Below are 23,850 nucleotides of genomic sequence, written 5' to 3' on the forward strand. Positions count from 1 at the left end.
AAGTTAGCTTTGTAAATAGAGCTCATGCTGTATGTAGTGCTAACCAAAAGCTTAGTTAGTATAAGCACGTCCATTGGTGAATTAGCCCTGTATGGTTTTGAATTAATAAGCACCACATTCGTTTCCCCACTTCAAGGGGCATCTATATACGTATATGAAACACGTTTTAGATTGTTTGAGCATCTTATCTATAAAATATCTAAACATAATATATCAATAAAGTTGTCTTTTAATTTATCGATTTCTTAAACTATGTGGGGACACGTGTAAAGACCAACTTAACTAAAACTAAACAAAATATATCGACATTTCATGTTTACTGAGTCCACCCAGCTCTGATGGGTACCTGGCTCAAGTTGCGGAAAGTACAGGCAACTATGCATCCGGCTGACCGTGACATCCCTTCATATTCCAAGGTCAAGAAACATCAACTCTACTTCATCTGCTCTATAAGCTGTAGAATATTCCTAACATTTTCACGTCTAAGGTACAATGAATCCAACTCGGAAGTGGAATGGCCTTGCTGTAACAAGCACTGTCAAGCCAACGGCGACTCCATAAGAATCTGTGTGATAACTCAATAACTTGGGCATGGAGTCAAGTTGGTTTGGCGTGTGTTTCCGGGCAGATAATCCAACCTTGACAGTTGATCCTGCTTTTAGCATCCCACAAGCCCTTCAAGCCAGGGCTGGGAAACTTAGTAGGAAGTAACCAAATAATGAAAACATGTGGTGTAAGTATTTTCTCACAGGTTCAGACATATAGGTCAGGGGCGGATGGAAAGGGCATATACTATACCTAAGGATATTTAGTATATTTTAAACTGTAAAATGTTTAAAATTAACTTCCTATTACGTTGTTGATCGCGTGTTTTTTAGAAAATGATCCGACCGAGTTAGACGTAGTTCGTTATGAGTAAAATGAAAATCGAACCACCAGCACCATAATTAGAGCTATCTTTTTAAAATTATTGTATAACTAAGCCTTCATTTAAGACACGTTAGTTGGTCTTATGTCCATAAAAGACAGGGTTAGTTAAGATACGTTTTAAACTGGTCTAGTTTGATTACTCATGTTTGTCCCCAGACTTTGTTTAACGCAAGAAACCCATTCAACACAAGCAATTTTTCAATTATACCAACACAAATCCTGGATTTCGAAATTTTTTTTATTTAAAAATTTATTTATTGAATAAAAATAATCTAAATGTAATTACACATATTTCTAATTTCATTTGGATATATAGTTGTTATTGATCAATCATAAATATATTTTACAATTAATTTACAATTTTTGAGCAACTTGTTTGGAATCAAAACAATTTTTATTTTTATTTAAATTGTTAGTTGACATGGACGTTGATAGAACAAAAATTGCAGCTAAAATAAGAGCATGCACACTACAATGTTTTTAGTGAAAAAAAAAAGACTTAAAATAGATATTGTATATCGGGTATACCGAAATGCTATTCCTGCATGTTTTAGTGAGTGTGATTTTATTATCTTTGTTACTGCAGTATTATAAGGCGAGTTTATTATAATGTTAATCTCAGAGATTTTATTATATAATGTGCGAATGAGCTACATGCAGTGTGATAGATTAGTACGGCTTAAGGCTCGTGTTGAGAGATATCAGGAATTATGGTTCATGAAGTTTAATTTAGAAAATTTAGGTGAAAATAAAAAACAAAATTATGTTAATTAGCATAACATTGGTGTAATTACATTTTTGAAATATGTAAATGAACTGTTAAAATATATTACACTTGGAAATTAACTAAAAAAAACATACAGCCCGAAAACAAGAAAAAATAAAAAAGAGATATTTTTCAAATATATTTATAACAAAGACTTGAATCAGTTCTATTTTGTGCGGTGAAAACATCCCCAAGTCACCGCTTCCAAGTGTGGTACCTCTTATTCTCTGAGTCAACTCCCAAAACTCGATTCTTTACGACGCACCTGAGACGACTCAACTCTGACTCGATTATGTACGACGCCCCTGAGACGACTCCCCTAACTCGATTCTTTACCCTTATTCAACCCATCTCCGACTCTACCTGATTTGAGTCGAGATTTGTAATGCGGTTGAACGTATCACATAATATACAACCTCTACCATAACTTCACAGAACCGCGTGACTTCTACTTCTTCATCCAAATAGATCATATTGTCTAAAGGGACCTAAGACAAAAACATACGTGAATGCTAGATAAAAACACCTCGGATAAATTTCATGACTTATCTTTCAATACACAAATGCGTTTATGTACTATTTGATTATACTTTTGATTATATGATCTTGGTTTATATTTTTAAAAAGCAAACAATCTAAGCATTATGTAATAACTATGTGCTGTATTTTTCCCGGAATTATTTCTCCATACGTCAGAATGTTCCAGATTTAGCCCCATCGTCAGGGCTGACACACTGCACGCCTATTTATAGCCATTACGTAATATGATTTCAACTGAAGCTTGCGTGGGTATCGATTATTGATCTTGTATTTTGAAGCTTATCTGCCTTTAGAATGTTAGAAGTGTTTTGTTATTCGAGCGTGAAGGCAATGAGAGGGGAAGTAAGTCATGTTTCCCTTGGAGTTATCCCACATAACTGTAGCCTATACAATTACAAGTTTCAAATTTTGATTTCATTCAAGATGTAAATTTCTAGTGAAAATCTAAAAACAAGAGATCTGTATTTAATATTACATTTAAACATCGCTCAAATATGACGTCACACACTTTTCAAATCTAAATCTCTCTTCCTCCCCCCCCCCCCCCTCCCACTTTTTTCAGTCCTAAGCTATTATCACACTTGATCATAAAAAGCTTCAACACTTCTAAGAAATGTTAAAAATAAACTTCGCCCTCCTTAAATGAGCTCTAATTCTACCGAAAAAAATTAGCTAACTAAAATACAAAATGTAAAAGCGAATAAATGTATAAACCAAATTTTAGTCACAACGTAACTTATCTCTTTAAAATATTGTGCAGCTTCCTATAATAACATAAAAAAAGTATTTTTATTATGTTAAAATGTTCAAATTAAGTCTTATTATTGTAAGTAGCAAAAATTATTTTTATTATTTAAATAGAAGTGCCATTTAAAAATAGCTTGTAACCTAAACAATCGCGAGGAAGATATAAAGATAAGATTTATTTTAACAAATATTTTACATACAAGCTTATTGTAAATAGATGCGATACTGATAACTAAAATTTAAGTATTATTAGCCTGTTTCAGGATTGATCATTAAGGTTAAGTAGTTTGAGAAAAAGTGTGACATTTCAATCATTGATCATTTTTCAAACACCTTTTAGATTACTTTATATAGCGGAGAATATTCAACCTGGCAGATTTGTCTACTTAACAATAGTCAAGCTAACTGATTCGTCTAGTCCAGGGGTCTCCAAACTACGGCCCACGGGCCGGATGCGGCCCGCGATGTCCTCTCATCCGGCCCGCGGAGATCTTTTTGTCCACAGAAAAATCGTTTGTTGCTGATGGCTGAGGGACTTTGCCCAGAAAATCAAAGACATGCCTGAAAGAAACTGGCCCCCGAACTGAAATTTGATAGTTAATGCGGCCCTCGGACTGAAAAGTTTGGAGACCCCTGGTCTAGTCGATAATCTCCAAGCTAGCTGATTCGTCTAGTCGACATTCTTTACGCGAGCTGTTCGCTCTAGCTGAAAGCATTCAGGCTAGTTGGTTCGTCCCGATGGAGCTGTAGTTCCTCTTGACGGTCTGCCGGTCGCTGTAGCCGGAGCTGTGGTTGTGGGTGTGGCCGAACCAGTAGCCGAAGCCGGAGATCTTCTGACCGAGGATGTAGACAGGTGAGCCGCTGCTCCCCGGGCAGGTGGCGGCCACGTAGGAATACCTGCACCACTCCTGGCGGTCCCTGACGTCCTTCAGCATTTCTTTCTCGTCCCACTCGTCAACACTGACCATCTTCGGACCGCCGTGAGGGTGTCCAATAATGACCAGGACTTTCTTATCTTTTAGGTAATCTTTTTGGAACAGTTGATACACTTTCTTTTGAGCCTGTTCGTACTTATCCAAGAAGCCTTTTAGATCATCTATCAAATCTTTGTCGTGTATGACACATTCAAATCCACACCAGTCGTTTTCCCCACCGTCTTTCTCAGTGTCTTGTATTCTGTGGAGAGTTAGTTTTGGAAGAGTTTTCAATACATCAGTTTCGTTTTCGTAGTAAAGGATAACTTTAGTACTTGCCATGTTCTTCTGCACGTTGTCCATCACGTGATACACGCTGGATAAAGTCAGTACTGCCCAGACTTTCTTCCTTTTTGATTCATCAAGACGCATGCACTTCTTACATTGGCAGGATTCCTTTTCTTTGAGTTTTATTCTTTGTATGAAGGCCGTACCGCAAGAAATCTTTTTAGTTCCGTCAGTGAGAATACATTCCATGTAAACTGTCAACTTTCCCATGTTGGTGATTAGATCAAATATTGGCCCTGCATCGTTCTCACAAAAACTTCTAAAATCTTCATCCGAAAGCCTGATGTGTTTTTTAAAATGTTCCTCTACCGTTTGTTGTGTTATGGAACGGTACAGCTTGAGTTTAACATGGTCGGCAGATTTCTCGCATTTGTCGCGAGATTGCTGCCAAGTCTCGCCAGATTCTCTAATCTCATGTTCAGGTTTTGCTGGAAAATGTTTTTAAAATATTAGAGTATAGACAGTTTTAGCAATTAAAAAACGACTGCCTTCACACCCAAAATCAAAAACGATTTAAAACAAGAGAGTTGTAATGCTAATTCTAATCTGAGTTCGCTCACAAAACGAAAGTGACATAAAATAACATCCTCATTTATCTATTGTTTCAAATTATAACAGAAAAAGATGATTTTTACTGCGACGGCTTTGTTAAACTTCAGTGATGCGGAAATATTTATTTCAAAATATAAATGTAAAGAAAATGATGCATTCTATATTTGAAAAGAAAAATGACTTACAATTTTTAAAGCCATTGCTAAAGCTGGCCATTTTTTTAACCTGAAAAACAAAATAGTTAATATACAAGATTTTTGGTTAAGTTAGTTCCAAACACCGGTATTTCAAGTCAGGGTTTGTTATGTATTCAGTACAAGTGTAGAGATGTATAAAACACACAATTAACACAAGCCTGCCTATATACACAGCAGTGGGTGTGTGAGAGTTTGAGTGATACACATGGGGTCACCCCGCCCTCAACACTAGGCGGATGGTAGAGGTGGCTGCACACAGTACAGACTCCTCTTTAGACCTATCAATCCATTGGGCAGATGAAGTAGAGTTTATATATTTCTTGACCTCGGCATATGAAGGGAAGGTGTGGTCAGCTCTTTGCCCATCCGCCTTTACTTTCCCTAACAAGAGTGGGACGGTCCACTCACTTAGACCAGTATTTGAACTCGAGACTTTCTGGTTAGCAGCCTAGCGCTCTACAGGCTCGGCTACGACGTCCCATGTCTGGACACAGTGCTGACCACTAATCTATTCATAAGCCAGGATAGTATCAACAGGAGCCATTTGAATCCCAAACAATTGCTCTCTATTTTCCGTACTTCTCTTGTAGAGGCATACACGACTGGAACCGTTTCTCGGCATAAAGGTAGACTAAACAGGCAGCAGTGTAAGGGGCAGTTGATGGCGGATGGGGACTGGTTAAGGACAGATAATGACCAATAGCCCTACTGTCTGAATTCTGGGCTTAAGTTTTCTGACCACCAACTGCATTTTTTATCGCAAGACAATGTCATCGATAACTATAAAATCAATCTGACTTGAAATAACGAGATATACTCAAGGAAGGATAAGCTCGTGGTAAACATAAAAAAATAAATAAATAGAACAAATACACGTGTTTAAAATTTGTTGATAACTAACAGTTGTATGAATGTGTATGGCAGGTGTTTGGGAGGTGTTTGGGGGGTGTTTGAGAGGTGTATGGGAGGTGTATGGGAGGTGTATGGGAGGTGTATGGGAGGTGTATGGGAGGTGTATGGGAGGTGTATGGGAGGTGTATGGGAGGTGTATGGAAGGTGTTTGGGAGGTGTATGGAAGGTGTATGGGAGGTGTATGGGAGGTGTATGGGAGGTGTATGGGAGGTATATGGGAGGTGTATGGGAGGTGTATGGGAGGTGTATGGGAGGTGTATGGGAGGTATATGGGAGGTGTATGGGAGGTGTATGGGAGGTGTATGGGAGGTGTATGGGAGGTGTATGGGAGGTGTATGGGAGGTATATGGGAGGTGTATGGGAGGTGTATGGGAGGTGTATGGGAGGTGTATGGGAGGTGTATGGGAGGTATATGGGAGGTGTATGGGAGGTGTATGGGAGGTGTATGGGAGGTGTATGGGAGGTATATGGGAGGTGTATGGGAGGTGTATGGGAGGTGTATGGGAGGTGTATGGGAGGTGTATGGGAGGTGTATGGGAGGTGTATGGGAGGTGTATGGAAGGTGTTTGGGAGGTGTATGGAAGGTGTTTGGGAGGTGTATGGGAGGTGTATGGGTGGTGTATGGGAGATGTATGGGAGGTTATGGAGGTGTATCACAGGTGTATGGGAGGTTATAGGAGGTGATATAAGGTTATGGGAGGTGTATGGGAGGTGTATGGGAGGTGTATGGAAGGTGTATGGGAGGTTATAGGAGGTGATATAAGGTTATGGGAGGTGTATGGGAGGTGTATGGGAGGTGTATGGAAGGTGTATGGGAGGTGTATGGGAGGTGTATGGGAGGTGTATGGAGGTGTATGGAGGTGTATCACAGGTGTATGGGAGGTTATAGGAGGTGATAGGATGTGTATGGGAGGTGTATGGGAGGTGTATGGGAGGTGTATGGGAGGTGTATGGAGGTGTATCACAGGTGTATGGGAGGTTATAGGAGGTGATAGGAGGTGTATCACAGGTGTATGGGAGGTGTATGGGAGGCGTATGGGAGGTGCATGGGAGGTGTATGGGAGTTGTATGGGGGTGTATGGGAGGTAGTAAACATAATAAAACAAGTAAATAAATAAATACACGTGTTTCTACTTTATTGTTAACTAGTTACTTTAACCAGTTACCAAGTCCTATTTGTTCAAATTTTTTAATTCCATGAAAACCTCATCGTCTAGCCCACCCCACCCCCAAAACAATTTGACGTTTTCAAGACATTGATGGTATTGCATAAAACAATAATGTTTATTTATAAAATATCTTTTTATTTTGCTTGTGAATAGGCGAACTGCGAGAGTTTTCTTGGAATAAAAAAAATTGAACAAGTGGTCGAGAAATAGAACGCACGTTTGCTAAAAAAGAAGTCTTTAGTTCGGTCCAAGAGCTCCTGATTTTAAGTCATTTCCATAACATATAAGAAATACAAAAAATCGTTATTATTGTTATAGCTTAACATCGGGAAAACATCTGTTTATGTTCTTAGCATATAGAGGAAAAATCCAGATTTGTTTTTACGTTCGATAATTTATCGATTCATGTACCATTGTTGTTACTTGTTATTTACATTAAACGTACATTTCTTTGCATTGCATTTCCATTACATCGTTTTGGTGTTTAAAAAAAATCCCAGTTAGGAAGCTGTTATTAGTTAGATCTAATTAGGTAAATCTACAATTCTAATTAGTTATAAATTTTCAGTTAGATCTGGTTTTTGCTTACCTTTAACCAAGTGACTTCCAAAAAGGCTTTTAAACACTAAACATTCAAATGTCTCTTACCATAAACTATTATATACTCTTAAACTCATATTGGGAAATGCAAGCATTATACAGTATATTTTTCACGGAAGGATTTAAATATTCAACGGGAAACTCAAATTGTTTGGCCAGCATCCAAACGTTTTTTTTGTGTGTTTTTTAAAAATAAAAACCCACCCCAACGTCAGTTCTAAATATAAATAGTCCCAGAGCTGCGTGGCATGACCCTGTACCTTAGTGCTGACATAATCTCAGTGTTGCCACCGTTGTTTTTATAACCCAAGTGGAACAGCATGGTCGATGGTAAAGCACACAGCTGTTAACCCTCAGGTCTAAAGCTACGAATCCACCCAGCTCTATTAAGTTCCCCGATTCGAGTTGGAGACGGTAAAAGCGACTGCTTAACACACAATCTTTTCAAATGTTGAGGTTACAAAAATAGTGGGCTCTACCTGCCATACTGATAATCATGTTTATTTTGTACGCTAGTTACTCTTGTAAAAAGCTCCCGTTTTAGACCTAAAGATCCAAAGGGTAGATAAAGTAGATATGTTTCTTGACCTCGGCGTATGAAGGGAGTGTGTTCAGCACTATGTCCAGCCTCCGTAACTGGACTATTGTAGAAAACCAAAATTGATTTCAAGCGTTTGTCAGATCAATTATAGGTAGAAGAATATAATTTTTGTAATTTTATCTATTTTTGTTTGACGTGCATAAGTACCTTTCACTCAATACTGTAAAGTAGGGAGGTGGAAATCTGATAAAACTGTCAGCATATCAGTCAAGTATTCAGCACATTACAATACTTCCTCTATAAGCTTACTCTGTATACGAGAAAGTAAAAACTATAGACAAAACAATTACACTGACCTCAGCAGTTTTAAGCAAAAGAGCAAAACAATGTGTGTGGTGGGGAGAGAAGAGTGGGTGGTGGGGTCATTTTGTTTGAAAACGACTTAAAATCTCGAAACTTTAGGACCGAACTAAAGACTTATGTGCTAGCAAACGTGTTCTATTTCTCGACCACATTGTCTACCCCACCCCACCCCCTAAACTGTTTGACATTTTTAAGACATAGGTGATATTGCATACACCTGACGGTGCTATGAGTCATTCAATCGATACAGGCATACAATTGATTACATGTCGTTGTTATACTAAATATACAACACACACAACAGGGGAAGTACTGACATAACAGTTCCCTCCCTTTAAAGTTCATGATAGTGAAGAAACGCATTCAGTCGTCACCGGTAGCGTCTATTTTAATCGCATCTTACAACGCTAGCTATTATGTTAATCTCTTGATTAAGATTTATCAGCATAAAATAAAGCTGAACGTCGCTATTAGCTGATCATACGGTGTCAACGAGTTATTTGTTTTAGATATTATGGTAAAACAAAACTTATATGCTTAGTTCATAGTTGGGACTAGATCCCATACCCTTCCCAAACACCTCGATACACCTCGATACACCTCTATACACCTCCCATACACCTCCCATACACCTCTATACACCTCCCATACACCTCCCATACACCTCTATACACCTCCCATACACCTCCCATACACCTCTATACACCTCCCATACACCCCCCATACATCTCCCATACACCTCCCATACACCTCTCATACACCTTGCATACACATCCCATACACCTCTATACACCACCCATACACCTCCCATACACCTCTCATACACCACCCATACACCACCCATACACCTCCCATACACCTCCCATACACCTCTCATACACCACACATACACCTCTCATACACCTTGCATACACCTCCAATACACCACCCGTACACTTCCCATACACCTTCCATACACCTCCCATACACATCCCATACACCTCTTTACGCCACCCATACACCTCTATACACCTCCCATACACCTCTCATACACCTTCCATACACCACCAAATACCTCAATACACCTCACATACACCACCCATACACCATCCATACACCTCCCATACACCACCCGTACACTTCCCATACACCTTCCATACACCTCCCATACACTACCCGTACACTTCCCATACACCTTCCATACACCTCCCATACACCACCCGTACACTTCCCATACACCTTCCATACACCTCCCATACACCACCCGTACACTTCCCATACACCTTCCATACACCTCCCATACACCACCCGTACACTTCCCATACACCTTCCATACACCTCCCATACACCACCCGTACACTTCCCATACACCTTCCATACACCTCCCATACACAACCCGTACACTTCCCATACACCTTCCATACACCTCCCATACACCACCCGTACACTTCCCATACACCTCCATACTCCTCCATACATCTCCCTTACATCTCCTATACACGTCATTACATCACCAATACATGGCCGGCGCTACATATAAGGCGAACTAGGCGGTCGTCTAGGGCGCCATCCCTAGGTGGGCGCAAAATACAATCCCACCTCCCTAATTTGGAAAGGTCGGGGCGTTTTTTACCAGTCACTTTGCCTTTTTAATTTGGTGGTACATAATTGATGTAGAAAACGATTAAATAAGTTCGTAATTTTAATTTCGTACATTTCAAAAGGTTATCTAGTTTTAATAGGGCTTGTAAGTCTCGTTTTCTCTGACTTTGAATTAGAAATCTGTCCTGGTGTTTAGAGTTTTGTAATGACAGGATGTTCAAAGTATTGTCACTTGTTTGGTAAGTTTTGATGACTCGTTTAGATTTGGGAGTAACGGCGGAGGGCTGTTGCTGATATGGTTTCATAGGTATAAAGTATCGAAGTGTTAAAGTGTCATAATTTTTATTCGGCTGTTTTGTAGTTGAAGGTCTAATGGAATTTGATTGATAATAGAGAAATGAGAATGCAGGTGATGAAGTATCGTAGTTCTGGAGTTCGGGAGTATTGATTCTTGTGGTATTAAGGTATCGAATTATATTGACTGTTAAAGTGTAGTAGTAGGTCCAGTGAAATAGTTTTTGATTGGGAGTACTGTTTGTTGAGCTTGGTGAAGTTAAACGAGTTGGTATCGTAGTTCTGGAGCATCAAGTCTAGTTATGTTTAGGTATGGACGTTTGATATGTGTTGTGAATGTAGTAGAGTATATGGAATAGTCGAATTAGATGTTTTCAATTCAGTACAGAACACACTACAAAGAAAAGAAGGCGTTGTCTAGTTGAAAAATCTTTAGGAATCTATATTACCACTCTTAAAGTATTAATATATAATATTAAATAGGATGCAATTTATAACTAACCGTAAACTTTGTTTATTCAAATTATATTTTTTTTTATAATTAATAATTACAGCAATGTATAAATAGTTACCCGTGCTTAACTTTTTGAAAGACGTCCCTTTATTTAGGGGATCCAAAATTTGACAAAAATATCCAGTTCATAAAGTACTATCTAAAGTATGTCATCAAAATTGAATAAAAAAATGTTATAGTAAAGCTAACGTTTTTCGACTTTAAAAAAAAAACGTACAGTCAAGCATTCAATAGCTTAAATATATTATTTTCTCAGGTTTACATAGCTAGTACAAAATATTTGTTATAATTATTACGTAATGAAATTCACAGCGTTTAATTGTGTTTTCAAACATGTCTTATTTACACTTGGTTAATTTAGCTATTGTTGTAAAAGTTGTTTCCCTTGAATAAAATTTTGTTATTTGGATTTTCAAATGGGAGATAATTCGTTGCTTAACTTTACATTCCTTTCAAATTCCTGCACCTTAGGTTGAGCGCTTACATATTAATACAACTTTAAGTTATTATTTGTTAGTGTAAAAATTATATAGAGCTTACGTTTTAAACAAAATAGTTTGGTAGGTGTTTTTAGCATTATCAAATTGAAAAACAAATACATCAGTAGCCATCGTAGATTGCAATACTTAATGTTAGTAGACATACAGTCTTAGTCGTAAATTAAACATCTAATTGATTGTCTTTTCATATTTTTCACCCTCTCCTAAAGGATTCATCTATAACAATTTTAGACTGGAATCTATAACATTTATAACCTTTTATTTTTCAAAAACAAAAAAAAAATCGTTACATAATCACAAAATATATACATTTTACAATTATCACTAAAAATAAAAGGTTAAAACAGGTAAGTTCCGTTTTGGAACTCACCTTGGGAGGACTGCAGAGAGCCCAACACTACAAGCACTTTTTTTTCAGTTTTTTTTCCAGACTTTTTTTTGGGGGGGGGGGGGGGAGCAATGTGATCACAGTGAGAGATGGAAACGGTTTGGCATTAAGTCATTAAGGAATTAGGAGTAAAAAAATAGGAGGTTGGACTGAGGAGGGGGGAGCCGTTGTTCGTGGTGGAGGGGGTGGGGGGGGGGAGGTGAAAATGTAATATTTATCGATGTCCTTTTTGGGAAAATCCCGTATTCGGTATATGATTTCTGTAAGCCTGAGAAAAGATTACATCAGACGTCAATATATTTTCCGGATATAGGAAACCACACAATATAATTTCCGAATAAGGAAACCATAGCCTGGCTGAATAGTCACTATCTGAAAGCTTATAGAGTCTCTTTGTTTTGGTTTTTTGGCATCGAAAGTAAAAATACATGAAATATGGGTTTCAAGTTAGCAGGTATGTGGTCAAGATGTATGTGATGGAAGTTCAAGTAAAAGGTCATGTGAAGTTCATTTTCGAACCTGACGGTCTATGGTGTAAGTGAAGTAGATTTCACCTGTTTTTTTGTGACCTCGGCATATGAAGCGATAGTGTAGTCTATGCCCATCCGCCTTTACTTTCCTAACGTGAGCTTGGGTGGACTCATGGACGTTTTACTGACTTGAACCCGTACACTCTCGGCTTAGCAGTGTAGCGCTCTACCGCATGGCCACGCCGTCCAAAAAAAAGGTCAAGTGAGGTCAAGCTAACATTTCATTTTAGATCTTGTAAAGAGGTCACGTCATGCCAAGTTCCAGATTAGCCTGCCACTATTCTAACTTTAAGCCTTATTGTTGCTAAACTCTATCGTTAGCTTAACCTTAAGACTAGGCTAACGTGTCTAATTTAATTTGTGTCGTAAGAAACTAATCGATTTATCTTAATGAATAATCAATACGAGTTTATGAATATTGAATATAAAAAGTTAGGAAGAAATCAGTAAATACTTTAGCCAGCTTAAAATCAATGTTCACGGCAAGAAGGAATGTATGTTAACGGTCCATAGGGAAGATGAAGTAGAGTTGATGTGTTTGTTTAATAACGTAATACAGATCGACGTTTTTTAATGGTCGTCACTATGCCCGGCCGTTTCTATTTCCATTACTAGCTGGGAAAGGATTGACCCGGGGACGTTGTATACAATCCACAATAGGAAATAAATTCTAGATTTGATGTATCTTAACCAATGTGGTTAGCAAGAGTTAAATCGAAACATTGATTAAACTTTTTCTTTTTTCTTACAGTCATTGTTCGATTTTAAGGGATCGGCGTGGTCGAGTCGGTATAGCTCATGGTTGCTAAACCGAAAAGTCTCGAGTTCGAACCCTCGGGCAGATGAGGCTCGTTAGCTGGGGACAGCCACTCTTCTAGGAGAGACAACTCCAAAATTAAAACAACTGCTGCCTTGTAGTTCGTTCTTGGTTGGACAAAGGCTATGGAAGCAAATCCAAAAAGAAAAGCAGGCTGAAATCGGAGTCAATGGCCTCAATGGCGCATAACCAGTTGACACGTACCGCTTAATTGTGTTGGAGGCGTGGTCGAGTCGTCAAAAAAAGCTCATGGTTGATAAATTCGAATAAAGTCTCGAGTTCAAACCCACTAGCAGATAAATCTCGATCCCCCTCAACACTAATAATTAAGAACGAAGAAGAAGAAGAAGAAGTTCGATTTTAACCTTGCTAAGCCAGTAGCAATAAAATACTTAAAAAAAACTTTTTAAAAAACCACGTTTTTCTTGTGGACTAAAAAGTAGAAAATAACTATTTACATACATTTGATGACAAAAAACGTGGGTACGTTCACCATCAAATTTCCCGACCCATCTGCCCGACCCACGTTTTTTGTCATCAAATGTATGTAAATAGTTATTTTCTACTTTTTAGTCCACAAGAAAAACGTGGTTTTTTAAAAAGTTTTTTTTAAGTATTTTATTTTCTCCTTTTTAGTCCGTTGCTACACATGAAAAACGTGTTTTTTAAAAAAGTTTTTTATATAGTTTATTTTCTACTTTATCTAATGACTTGATTAAGTATGAATTGACTAAGTGTTTATAAATACACGGACTAAAAAAATCTTGAGCGACCAGGATTCGAACCTGGGTTGTCGCGGCCACAACGCGAAGTACTAACCACTATACGATCACGGCCAGCGCGCTCACATCGATTGGGGCCGAAGTAACTGTGTCAACAAGCCTCCAGTCTTGTCGGTATCTTTAGAAATCATGTCCTCAATTTTATGGTCCTTTGGGCGTAATTAAATTAAGCTAATTACGGTCTCTAATTGCTAGTTTTTATGATTGCATCTGAAATTGTTAGGCGAAAGTAACCTGCATGCCAAATTTCAGATCTATAGAGCAATCAGAAGTGGGCTAATTTTCGATGTCAATTTTAACAACAAACACATCCACGCGAAGCTGAGTTAATAAAAACGTGTTAAAAAACGTTTGAGATATCGATCACTTCAGAAGTGGGTATAAATACTTCTGATAAGAAACAAAAATAATATGTGGCATGGAGTTATGTTTACACTGTCGTTTTGTTTAGTTTTCTTTCAACTATAAGCATGAAGTACAAGTTGAAGCGTAAATAACACAGTATAAAGTAAAACTAAAATAACACAAATTTATATCCGTTCGTGTAGTATCGTCAGTAGCGATACATTTCATCTTGTGGCACAAAGCTAAAAACAAAACTACTCTATTGGACCTGACTATCAATAGATGAAGTAGATTTTTACTCAAGACTCAGAGACGGTCCCTAGTCTTAAACATAGGGCTCATTGTGACGCTTAATATTATTTTAAGGATTCCCTTTTTATCAGAACAGAACATAAGGTTAGTGTTGTGGGGGAGAGAGGTTTGAGACAATGATTTATAAAGATAACGTATATCTTAATGTGTAGCACATACTGTGGTTAAGGGATCAATCCTTATGAATCTGAGTGCAGTTCTAGAGCAGAGGCGTAGCGAGGGGGGCGGGGGGTACATATGTCCCCGGGCGCCTACTTTAGGGGGCGCCAAAATGGGTTGAGAAAACAAATTATAAATAGTTTGAGGGGGGGGGGTGCAAATCGAAAGTTTGAAGGGGGGGGGGGGGGTTGCAAATTAAAACTTTGCTCCCGAGGGGGGGGGCCTCCAAATTGAAAGTTTGTCCCCGGGCGCTGGGAAGGGTCGCTACGCCTCTGTTCTAGAGGAGTCAATTATGACTAGCACAAATTCAGTTCACAGATGTATCACAGTTTCCTTATTTTCACATGTCAACTCCCACACCTAAGCCTACTGTACTACACACTACTTCCACTATCTCAACTTTACCCTAAATATTCGGCAAGTCCAACTCAACTATCTCCTAACAATATCTCTGTACAACTGTTTTCTAAAACACGACTGTCCGCTACACGATCCAATGACCAACTGCCAACGGTAACGCTTCAGTGGTCAGCTGACCGTCTCACGTGACCAGTCACCATATCTCTTCTCATTGGTTCCTACCTATTCTAGCTCATCTTTCTAAATCATATGCTTGGCCTCTGTCTATTGTACGTTTTCTTCTTACTGTTTGACCTCTTGTCTAGCGTAACTTACGTCATGACATGGTTTATTTAATATTACCCATAATACAAGGTCAACGATGAAATGAGTTGGACAAATAAACAAACCCACACCCTAGAAGGGTCTAAGCCCTAAGCTATTCATTTACTTCTCCTAAATGGGATACCACCTTCCAGTGGCGTAGCCAGGATCGTCTCAATGGGGGGGGGGTTCCAATTTTTACCCGGGGACAAACTTTCGATTTGCACCCCCCCCCCTCAAACTTTCGATTTGCACCCCCCCCCCTCAAACTTTCGATTTGCACCCCCCCCTCAAACTTTCGATTTGCACCCCCCCCCTCAAACTTTCGATTTGCACCCCCCCCCTCAAACTTTCGATTTGCACCCCCCCCCTCAAACTTTCGATTTGCACCCCCCCTCATACTTTTTATATATACCGAGGGGTCTATGGGGGGGTTATGACCCCCCCTAACCCCCCCTGCCTACGCCACTGCCACCTTCCCTTAGATAGGATACAGCCATTTAACATTGATTCGTATTTACCTATATTCTGCAATAAATTATACTTTATATAACTATTGAAATCAATACAAAACCTATAGACACAACAAATGCAAGGATATCTGCATTTTTTTAACATAACAGCTGTATTGCCGAGCGTCGATGACGTAGGCGGGGATTTTCTCAGAAATAGAGCGTGGTGTGGAAATTCCCAGAGCCCGATCTATCTATATATATAATTCTCTTCTTCGAGCCGTTAGAAAACAAGCTGCAAACGCTGTTCCTACCTCCCCACCCCTGCATGGTTTTAGTGAGCTGTGTTCACTCTAAATGTTTACAAGCAGAGCCAACGATTTTAAACGTAGGAGGGGGGGGGGGGGGGAGGAGGGGGGGAGGGAAGGAAGGGGGGGGGGGTTATGGTCCTTAACGAGCTACTTATAGTGTTTTAAAGAAATATTTTCAGTGTCAGCGTTGGTACTGTCGAATTCACAAATTATGAATTATTGAAAATTAGAAACAACTAAATAGCGGCGTTTGTTATGCCGCGGGCCGGCTCGTTGTAATTTAAAATGTATCTGTATAGACGTCAGCTTTATATTCATTAGAACTATCTGGTGTTTTACATTAGCTGGAGCCTTCGCTGACTAACTTAAATAAAAAGAACTAGCAACTATACAAATCAATGTGTGTGTGTTTTTGAGCGGGGCTGAGTTCAACTGATTCACTGACCCAGCCCCTTTTGTTTCCAATGCTTTGACCCGGATTCGAACTCGAGACTTTCGGGTCAGCAGTCTAGCTCTCTACCGTTAGGCCACGTCGTCCCTAAGGAGGTAGCTTGGCATTATTTAAAAATTAAATTTAAGTAATGTGTGATCTACTATTACCTCTTCATCTTTGCTCTTAAATGTCGTTTTAGACGGATATCCTCCAACACAATTAAGTATACGTGTCAACTTGTTATCCGTCTTAAAGGCCCTTGACTCTGATTATCAGCCTTTTTTTCTTTCTGGATTTGATACTATAGCCCTTGTCCAACCAAGAACAAACTACAGTTGTTTATTTATGTTTTCTTTCGTACATGGGTTGCTGTCCCCAGCTATCGAGTTGTCTCTCCTAGATGGGTTGCTGTCCTAAACCATCGAGCCTCATCTGCAAGGGTCTACTCATACAGTTATCCGTTACGTAAAAATCTAATTTAAGTGTGTTTTATACTTCTCCATTCTTCGACTTACTTTTCTAAGGTATAATCCAGTCATTTAATATAAAGCAATAAAAGCCTTTATGCCTATGTACCCGCCTTCTTGATTCGTATTGATTTTCCCCAACGTTTAAAAACCAATTTAAACTGAACCTAATGACGTCAGCTGTTTCCACAAAACCAAGTGTCGAAAATTCTTAGAAATGACGCTGGACTGGGAATTCTCAGAAAACTCGTGTTTAATTAATAATTAGGCTTGGATACGTCAGCTCTATTTTAATTAGCAGGTGGGTTACTGTTGCGGTAACCGTTGTTGCCGCTTATTGATTTTATTCATGATTTCGAATTCGCAAATGTATAGCGTCATATAAACGAAGGACCCCCCCCCCACCTTTCTTCCCTCAATACATTGCAGGTAAAGAATCCAATGGACCAGAACGTTATTGACCAGCCCTGACAAAGATAGAACTAGTGTACAATGTGTTTGTGTTGGCACTCTCGCCTAGAATGTCTCAAAATAAGAGTTAGGTTTCTGCTTGTGGTTTGGATAATGATTTGGTCTTGGTTATCTGTCATTACTATTGAGACAAGAGGTTAATCTTACGGATGGCATGGATACGTGAGGCTGATCAAAGTTTGTTGTGGAATGGGGGTCACACAAAAAGAATAATCAGTATATATATATGAAGGGCTCAGTGGAAAAAGTACTTAAGTGTATTTTGAGAGTTTTGAGAAAAATGAGTGCAAAGTTTTTAAATTGTTATTGAAATAACAAAACAGCTGATGCAGAGTATTCAAATTAAGCTACTTCGGTACTTTTTCCATGGCCCAAATTTACAGGGATGGTTAAGGGGAGGTAGTCAAATAATATACCGGTCTTAACTCATTTTTGAAAAAATGTAACTTAAGTACTTTTTCCACTGAGCCCTTCATATATATATATATATATATATATATATATATATATATATATATATATATATATATATATATATATATATATATATATATATATATATATATATATATATATATATAATAGTATAAACATACTATATATATATATATATATATATATATATATATATATATATATATTCCTAACCACATTACAACTTAAAGTTAATAATACACACATTAGTTTTATTAGTTTTTATAATTTTATTAAAGTGATAGTAAAAAATGCGTTTATAAGATATAATATCAAAACAAGCAACATTAACAAATAGTTGTGCCAATATATGATGTCATATATAATTGCACTAATTCATTTACCGATTACAAATACAAATATATATATATATATATATATATATATATATATATATCTATAATAATAGTTTCGCTGTCTCTCTATCTATCTATCTGTCTGACAAGAACGCTCTAGAGAAAACACAAGGAATTTAAAAACCTGCACAGTAATTCGAAAAACGAAATATGACGTCGACACATTTAGCGTAGAGTAGAACATAATCTCAAACCAGAGAGTGCACACAGTAATGTAATGACGTCATTGAAACATTGAAAAAAAGGAAATGTTGTCTAATCTAAATGGTTTGCGTGAAGAGTTTCTTGCATACAATTCTTCGGGTAGGGGCGAAGCCCCACCCCCGCGTAAGAACGTCTGAGGGGGGTGGGGGTGGGGGGGGGTTGAGTGGGGGGGTGGTTTTAATTTAGACTTTTTCCTCCCCGGAGAGGGGTGGGGGTACTTGAAATTTTCGGGAGCGGGGGTAGAATTTTCGGGGAGGGGCGGACACTGGAAAAAGTATATAATTATATTTCGTTGAATGGGACGGTAGACATGTTTTTTTAGGGGGGGGGGTTGTGGGTGGGGGGTGGGGGGAGGGGGGGGGGGTGTGGGGGGGGGATGGGGGGTGAGTGGGGGGGGGGGGGTTTAATTTAGACTTTTTCCTCCCCGGAGAGGGGTGGGGGGTACTTGAAATTTTCGGGGGCGGGGGGTAGAATTTTCGGGGAGGGGGCGGACACTGGAAAAAGTATATAATTATATTTTGTTGAATGGGACGGTAGACATGCTTTTTTTTGGGGGGGGGGGGGGGTGGGGGGTGGGGGGGGTGGTGTGTGTGTGGGGGGGGGGTGGGGGTGAGTGGGGGGTGGTTTTAATTTAGACTTTTTCCTCCCCGGAGAGGGGTGAGGGTACTTGAAATTTTCGGGGGCGGGTGTAGAATTTTCGGGGAGGGGGCGGACACTGGAAAAAGTATATAATTATATTTCGTTGAATGGGACGGTAGACATGTTTTTTTTGGGGGGGGGGGGTGGGGGTGGGGGGGTGGTGTGTGTGTGGGGTGGTGTGTGTAGGGGTGGGGGTGGGGGGGGTGGTGTGTGGGGGGGGGGTGGTGTGTGGGGGGGTGGGGGGTTGGGGTGGTGTGGGTGGGGGTGTGGGTGGGGGTGGGGGTGGTGTGTGTGGGGGGGGGGGTGGTTTTTGTTTAGAGAAAAGAGACAGCACTATCAACCTAGCGCCCGGTGTATCCTTCCTCAACGGGCCATTTTTCTCGTATATATATATATATATATATATATATATATATATATATATATATATATATATATATATATATATATATATATATATATAGAAAACAAGAAAAAAAAATCCTACGACGACTAACGACAGAGCGGCTTTTTATCTCTTCTTCTATTTTATAAGGCTGGTCGTTCCGTTAAATTGACAGCTGTTAACAATTTGCGTCAGACTTGAAACACTTACTTTGATTTTGTAATTTACTAAGCCTCTGGTTATATTTTTTTACAGAAACATTTTTCAACATAATCATATTGTTAAATAGAAAGCACATTCTGAGTTATACTTACACACTAAAAGTGAACGTATACAAATGTGCTACAATTACAATTTGATATTATTCAATGTGTTCTTACGCTTGAATGAATTCCAGTTAAATCACCCACTCCATCATTCCATAAAACGATTAGCAGTACAACTATCCTCCTGGTCCGTCAAAATTACAATTCTTTGGTGTTTTTTTAAATTAAAGCAATTATTTCCAAAAACCTTAAGGTTAGTTATTTATTTTTTTATAATTTCCAAAAAAAAAAAATATATATATTTAAAAAGTGAAATACCTGCACTAATCTACTTTATTAGAAAAAAAAAAGCTTTTTAAAATGTAATAATTTTAACATCATGTTTACTGAACTACCCCATTCCTGATCGTTACACATCGTCAGCAAAATCTAAAACAACAACACCAACCCATCAGCGAGTTTTTAGGAAACAAAATTTCCATACAATTATTTCCATACAATTATTTCAAAATCTAAAGAGAATTACAAAGAAAATAGAAGTAGACTACTTGTAATTTACGAAATTGCAAACAGTGAAACCCCCTTACTAGGGCAGAGAAGTAAAGGAAGTGAAGACACATCTAAAAACAAATGCTACATTAAGTAAACATAACAAGAGTGCTAGTCTAAGATAAAACCTTGTTGATGTGTTAACCACGCACCACGACCTAGGGCAGCTGGATCGTGCCGATGGAGCTGAAATTAAATTTTTCGTTTTTCTCAGCATCGTATCCCGTGCTGTGGTTGTGGGTGTGGCCGAACCAGTAGCCGAAGCCACACAGCGGCTGACCCACAATGTAGACAGGCGAGCCGCTGTTCCCCGGGCACGTTGCCGTGTCGTAGCCGTACCGGCACCACTCTTGTCTCTCGCGGACGTCCTTGAGAACCTCCTTCCCTTTCTTTTCTCCGATGCTGACCTGCTTGGGCATGCCGTGAGGGTGTCCGGTGATGACGACAAGTTGGAGATCCTCCCGGGTTGTTTCTTTGACTTCCTTGTAGATCTCCTTCTGCAGAGTCTCATACTCTGAAAGGTTTTTCTGTAGTTCCTTTATTATTTGTTTGTCATGTGTCACGCATTGAATGGCGCACCAGTCATATTCTCCATCTTTGTCGGTATCTTGAACCTTGAGAATATCCAAGGTTTTCCAAGTAAGACTGTCTGTCGTATCGTAAAATAGTCTGACCTCTGAACTCCCCATGTTATTCTGGAGTCGTTGTACCACGTGATGCACGCTTGTCACTGTAAAAATAGCCCATTTTTTCGCCTTTTCGTTTTCAGGGTTCTCGCAAGATTTACATTGGCATATTTCTCCTTTCTTGTGTCTAATTCTTTGAATAAATCCAGTGCCGCAAACTCTTTTATGTTTTTCCTGTTCATCTTTTTCATTTTCGTCAACAAACTGATGCTCTATATATGTAGTTAGGTTCGCCATCCTAATGATTAAATTATAAAGATTATCAACCATGTTATCGTCATCTTTTAAGTCACCTTTGATATGTTGTACCAGTTTTTCCTTGCTAAAATTTGTGAAATAATCGTATTTTTCATGATCGTTCTGTTTCTTGCACTGCGCGAGCGTATCTTCCCACGTTAGGTTAACTTCTCTTATTTCTTCTTCAGTTTTGGCTTAAAAAAAACATGAAAAAATTAGTTTAAACAAAACTACAAAACTTAATTACATTGAGGTATACTAATTTAAAACACAACACACATAAAATAAAGTAGCTGGATTCAGAACACATCAATAAGGTTTAAAAAAAAACGTTTTATAGCTGATAAGTTCTCAGTGATAAGTTCGTAAAACAAAGCACTTTTGTTTTTACTTACAATTTTTAAAAGCCCTTCGGAATTCGGACTCCATGTAGTTTTTTGTGTTGATTGGTTAAAACAAATAACGAAGTTATTGAGAAGAAGGCGTTGTAAAAATTATAAATGAATGTTCGTAAATTTTCACTCTGACTTGTTAAAAGGAAAATGTATAAGAAAACTGGTATAATTTCCAAACACAAACTTTACGTTTGTGGAGCTAAATGGCAGATGGTTAGCGAAATTCCAGGCAGTTATAGAATTTCTCTAAGAAAACTTTGTCATTCCTATATATAGAACAGCCTGTTCATCGACTAATACATAACATCGGAAAAACTCTATATATCAATATACTGCACTGTTATATAATACAGTGTTTTATAGGAAAACTTTTTATAGCTGCATGACAGTAGATTGTATTTTTAGGCTATATAGTATTTAAATTACATTACGCCTAAATAGGCATGTGCAGCTTTATTCGTAATATCTCAAATTTAACCATTTGTATCATGTATTTGGGATGGGGAGGGGGTGGAGCGGGGGGGGGGGGGGGCGAAAGATGTGAATGATAGTTTAAAAACTTCAGCAAGTTAATGCACGGATAATTAAAAAAAAAGTTAAAAAATTGTTTATAGTGTAATAAATGTAATAACTTTTTATGTTCTTACTATTTTAGCATATATGAAGATGGGTAATAAAGTACAATTTGGTTTGTGCTTACACACACTGTAGGCCTACCAGCAAGATTTTTCCATACAACTTGGTCTAGGGCTAGTTCTCCTAACTTCACCAGTTGAAGTTCAAGGTTCCCTTTAGTCAAGGTAAAATTTACAGGTAAACTTTGAAAATGTAGCGAAACAACTAAAATAAATAAATCATGATAGATTGATACAAATAGCTATATGTATGATTTAGCCATAGAAGTAAAGGGAGACTATAAGCTAAATGTAATAGTAACCTTTAAGGTATAGTTAGTTACTTTCCTTTACGAACATAGGTCCAAAAATCGTTTCTTCATAGTATTTGGCGTATATGCAGGGGCGTAGCGAGGGGGGGGGGGCGGGAGGTGCGGACTTGAGGGGGGGGGGGGGTGCAAATCGAAAGTTTGAGGGGGGAGGTGCAAATCGAAAGTTTGAAGGAAGGGGGGGGGGGTGTAAATCGAAAATTTGAAAGTTTGTCCCCGGGAAGGGTCGCTACCCCTCTGGGGGGGGTGACACCATTAAGTGCCGCACAGGGTGACACCCGACCTCGCTACGCCACTGCGTATATGGAGATACTTTTTTTTCGTATTTACATTAAACTTAAAAGCTTATTGTTAGTTTTGTCTGTCTGCCTGTTGTGTATGTGTTTGTCTCTGTGTGTTTGTATCTCTGTGTCTCTGTCTCTGTCCCTGTCTGTTTTCTACCTCTGTCTATATATTTCTTCTTTCCGTCTCTCTATCTTACTATCTTTCTGTCTCTTTATCCCTATATCCCTCTATCTCTCTGTCGCTCTATCCCTCTGTCTCTCTGTCTGTAGCTGTCTTTCAGTCCCTCTGCATCTCTGCCTCTATATCACTCTTGTCTTTCTATCTCTCTCTTTCTCACATACCCAAATAGTTTGGTATATTAGGGGTATCAGTAAGGATATGGGTATGGGTATGGATATAAATATGGATATTGTATATGAACATATATACCGATATGGATATAATATCAATAGTGAGATGGATTCGGAATGATTATAGGGTACGAAGTCTTCTTGTTTGAAATTAACATATTCACACACTTTCCTTTATCCTAGACAATCTTATCTATATATATAATTCTCTTCTGGGAGACTTCTGGGAGCTATTTATAGTGTTTTAAAGAAATATTTTCAGTGTCAGCGTTGGTACTGTCGAATTCACAAATTATGAATTACTGAAAAGTAGAAAAAACAACAACTAAATAGCGGCGTATGTTATGCCGCGGGCCGGCTCGTATCTTTATATTTAAACAAATCAAGGATAAATCCTTACATATAGCAATGTGGATAAACAACCTTATACACGACCAAACAGATTAAATTACACGAAAGACGTCCATATAGAAACATCATTCT

At 38.6% G+C, this 23,850-nt stretch overlaps 2 protein-coding genes across 2 annotated transcripts; both read right to left on the reverse strand.

Annotated features, from left to right (window-relative positions):
* Positions 1-2,785: 2,785 nt before the first annotated feature.
* LOC131935369 (uncharacterized) lies at positions 2,786-7,761 on the reverse strand. The gene is made up of 3 exons (XM_059291744.1): positions 7,665-7,761; positions 4,983-5,022; positions 2,786-4,673 (listed from the first exon to the last, which is right to left on the reverse strand). The coding sequence occupies exons 2-3, from the start codon at positions 5,011-5,013 to the stop codon at positions 3,700-3,702; spliced, it is 1,005 nt and encodes a 334-aa protein (XP_059147727.1). The 5' UTR covers positions 5,014-5,022; positions 7,665-7,761; the 3' UTR covers positions 2,786-3,699.
* A 12,752-nt stretch (positions 7,762-20,513) lies between these two features.
* On the reverse strand, positions 20,514-22,035 carry LOC131935376 (uncharacterized). The gene is made up of 2 exons (XM_059291757.1): positions 21,790-22,035; positions 20,514-21,588 (listed from the first exon to the last, which is right to left on the reverse strand). Exons 1-2 carry the CDS (start codon positions 21,821-21,823, stop codon positions 20,630-20,632), a joined length of 993 nt encoding a protein of 330 aa, XP_059147740.1. The 5' UTR covers positions 21,824-22,035; the 3' UTR covers positions 20,514-20,629.
* Positions 22,036-23,850: the final 1,815 nt, after the last annotated feature.

This window comes from Physella acuta, unplaced genomic scaffold (genome assembly GCF_028476545.2).
Source record: "Physella acuta isolate Inbredline_101_S28 unplaced genomic scaffold, ASM2847654v3 ptg000012l, whole genome shotgun sequence".
NCBI lineage: Eukaryota > Metazoa > Mollusca > Gastropoda > Physidae > Physella > Physella acuta.

Excerpts from the sequence above, each read along its gene's own strand:
- LOC131935369 (XM_059291744.1), bottom strand. The coding sequence starts at position 5,013 with ATGGCCAGCTTTAGCAATGGCTTTAAAAATT. Across the intron at positions 4,674-4,982 it reads TAGCAATGGCTTTAAAAATT|CAAAACCTGAACATGAGATT; the intron begins GTAAGTCATTTT and ends AACATTTTCCAG.
- LOC131935376 (XM_059291757.1), bottom strand. The coding sequence starts at position 21,823 with ATGGAGTCCGAATTCCGAAGGGCTTTTAAAAATT. Across the intron at positions 21,589-21,789 it reads CCGAAGGGCTTTTAAAAATT|CCAAAACTGAAGAAGAAATA; the intron begins GTAAGTAAAAAC and ends GTTTTTTTTAAG.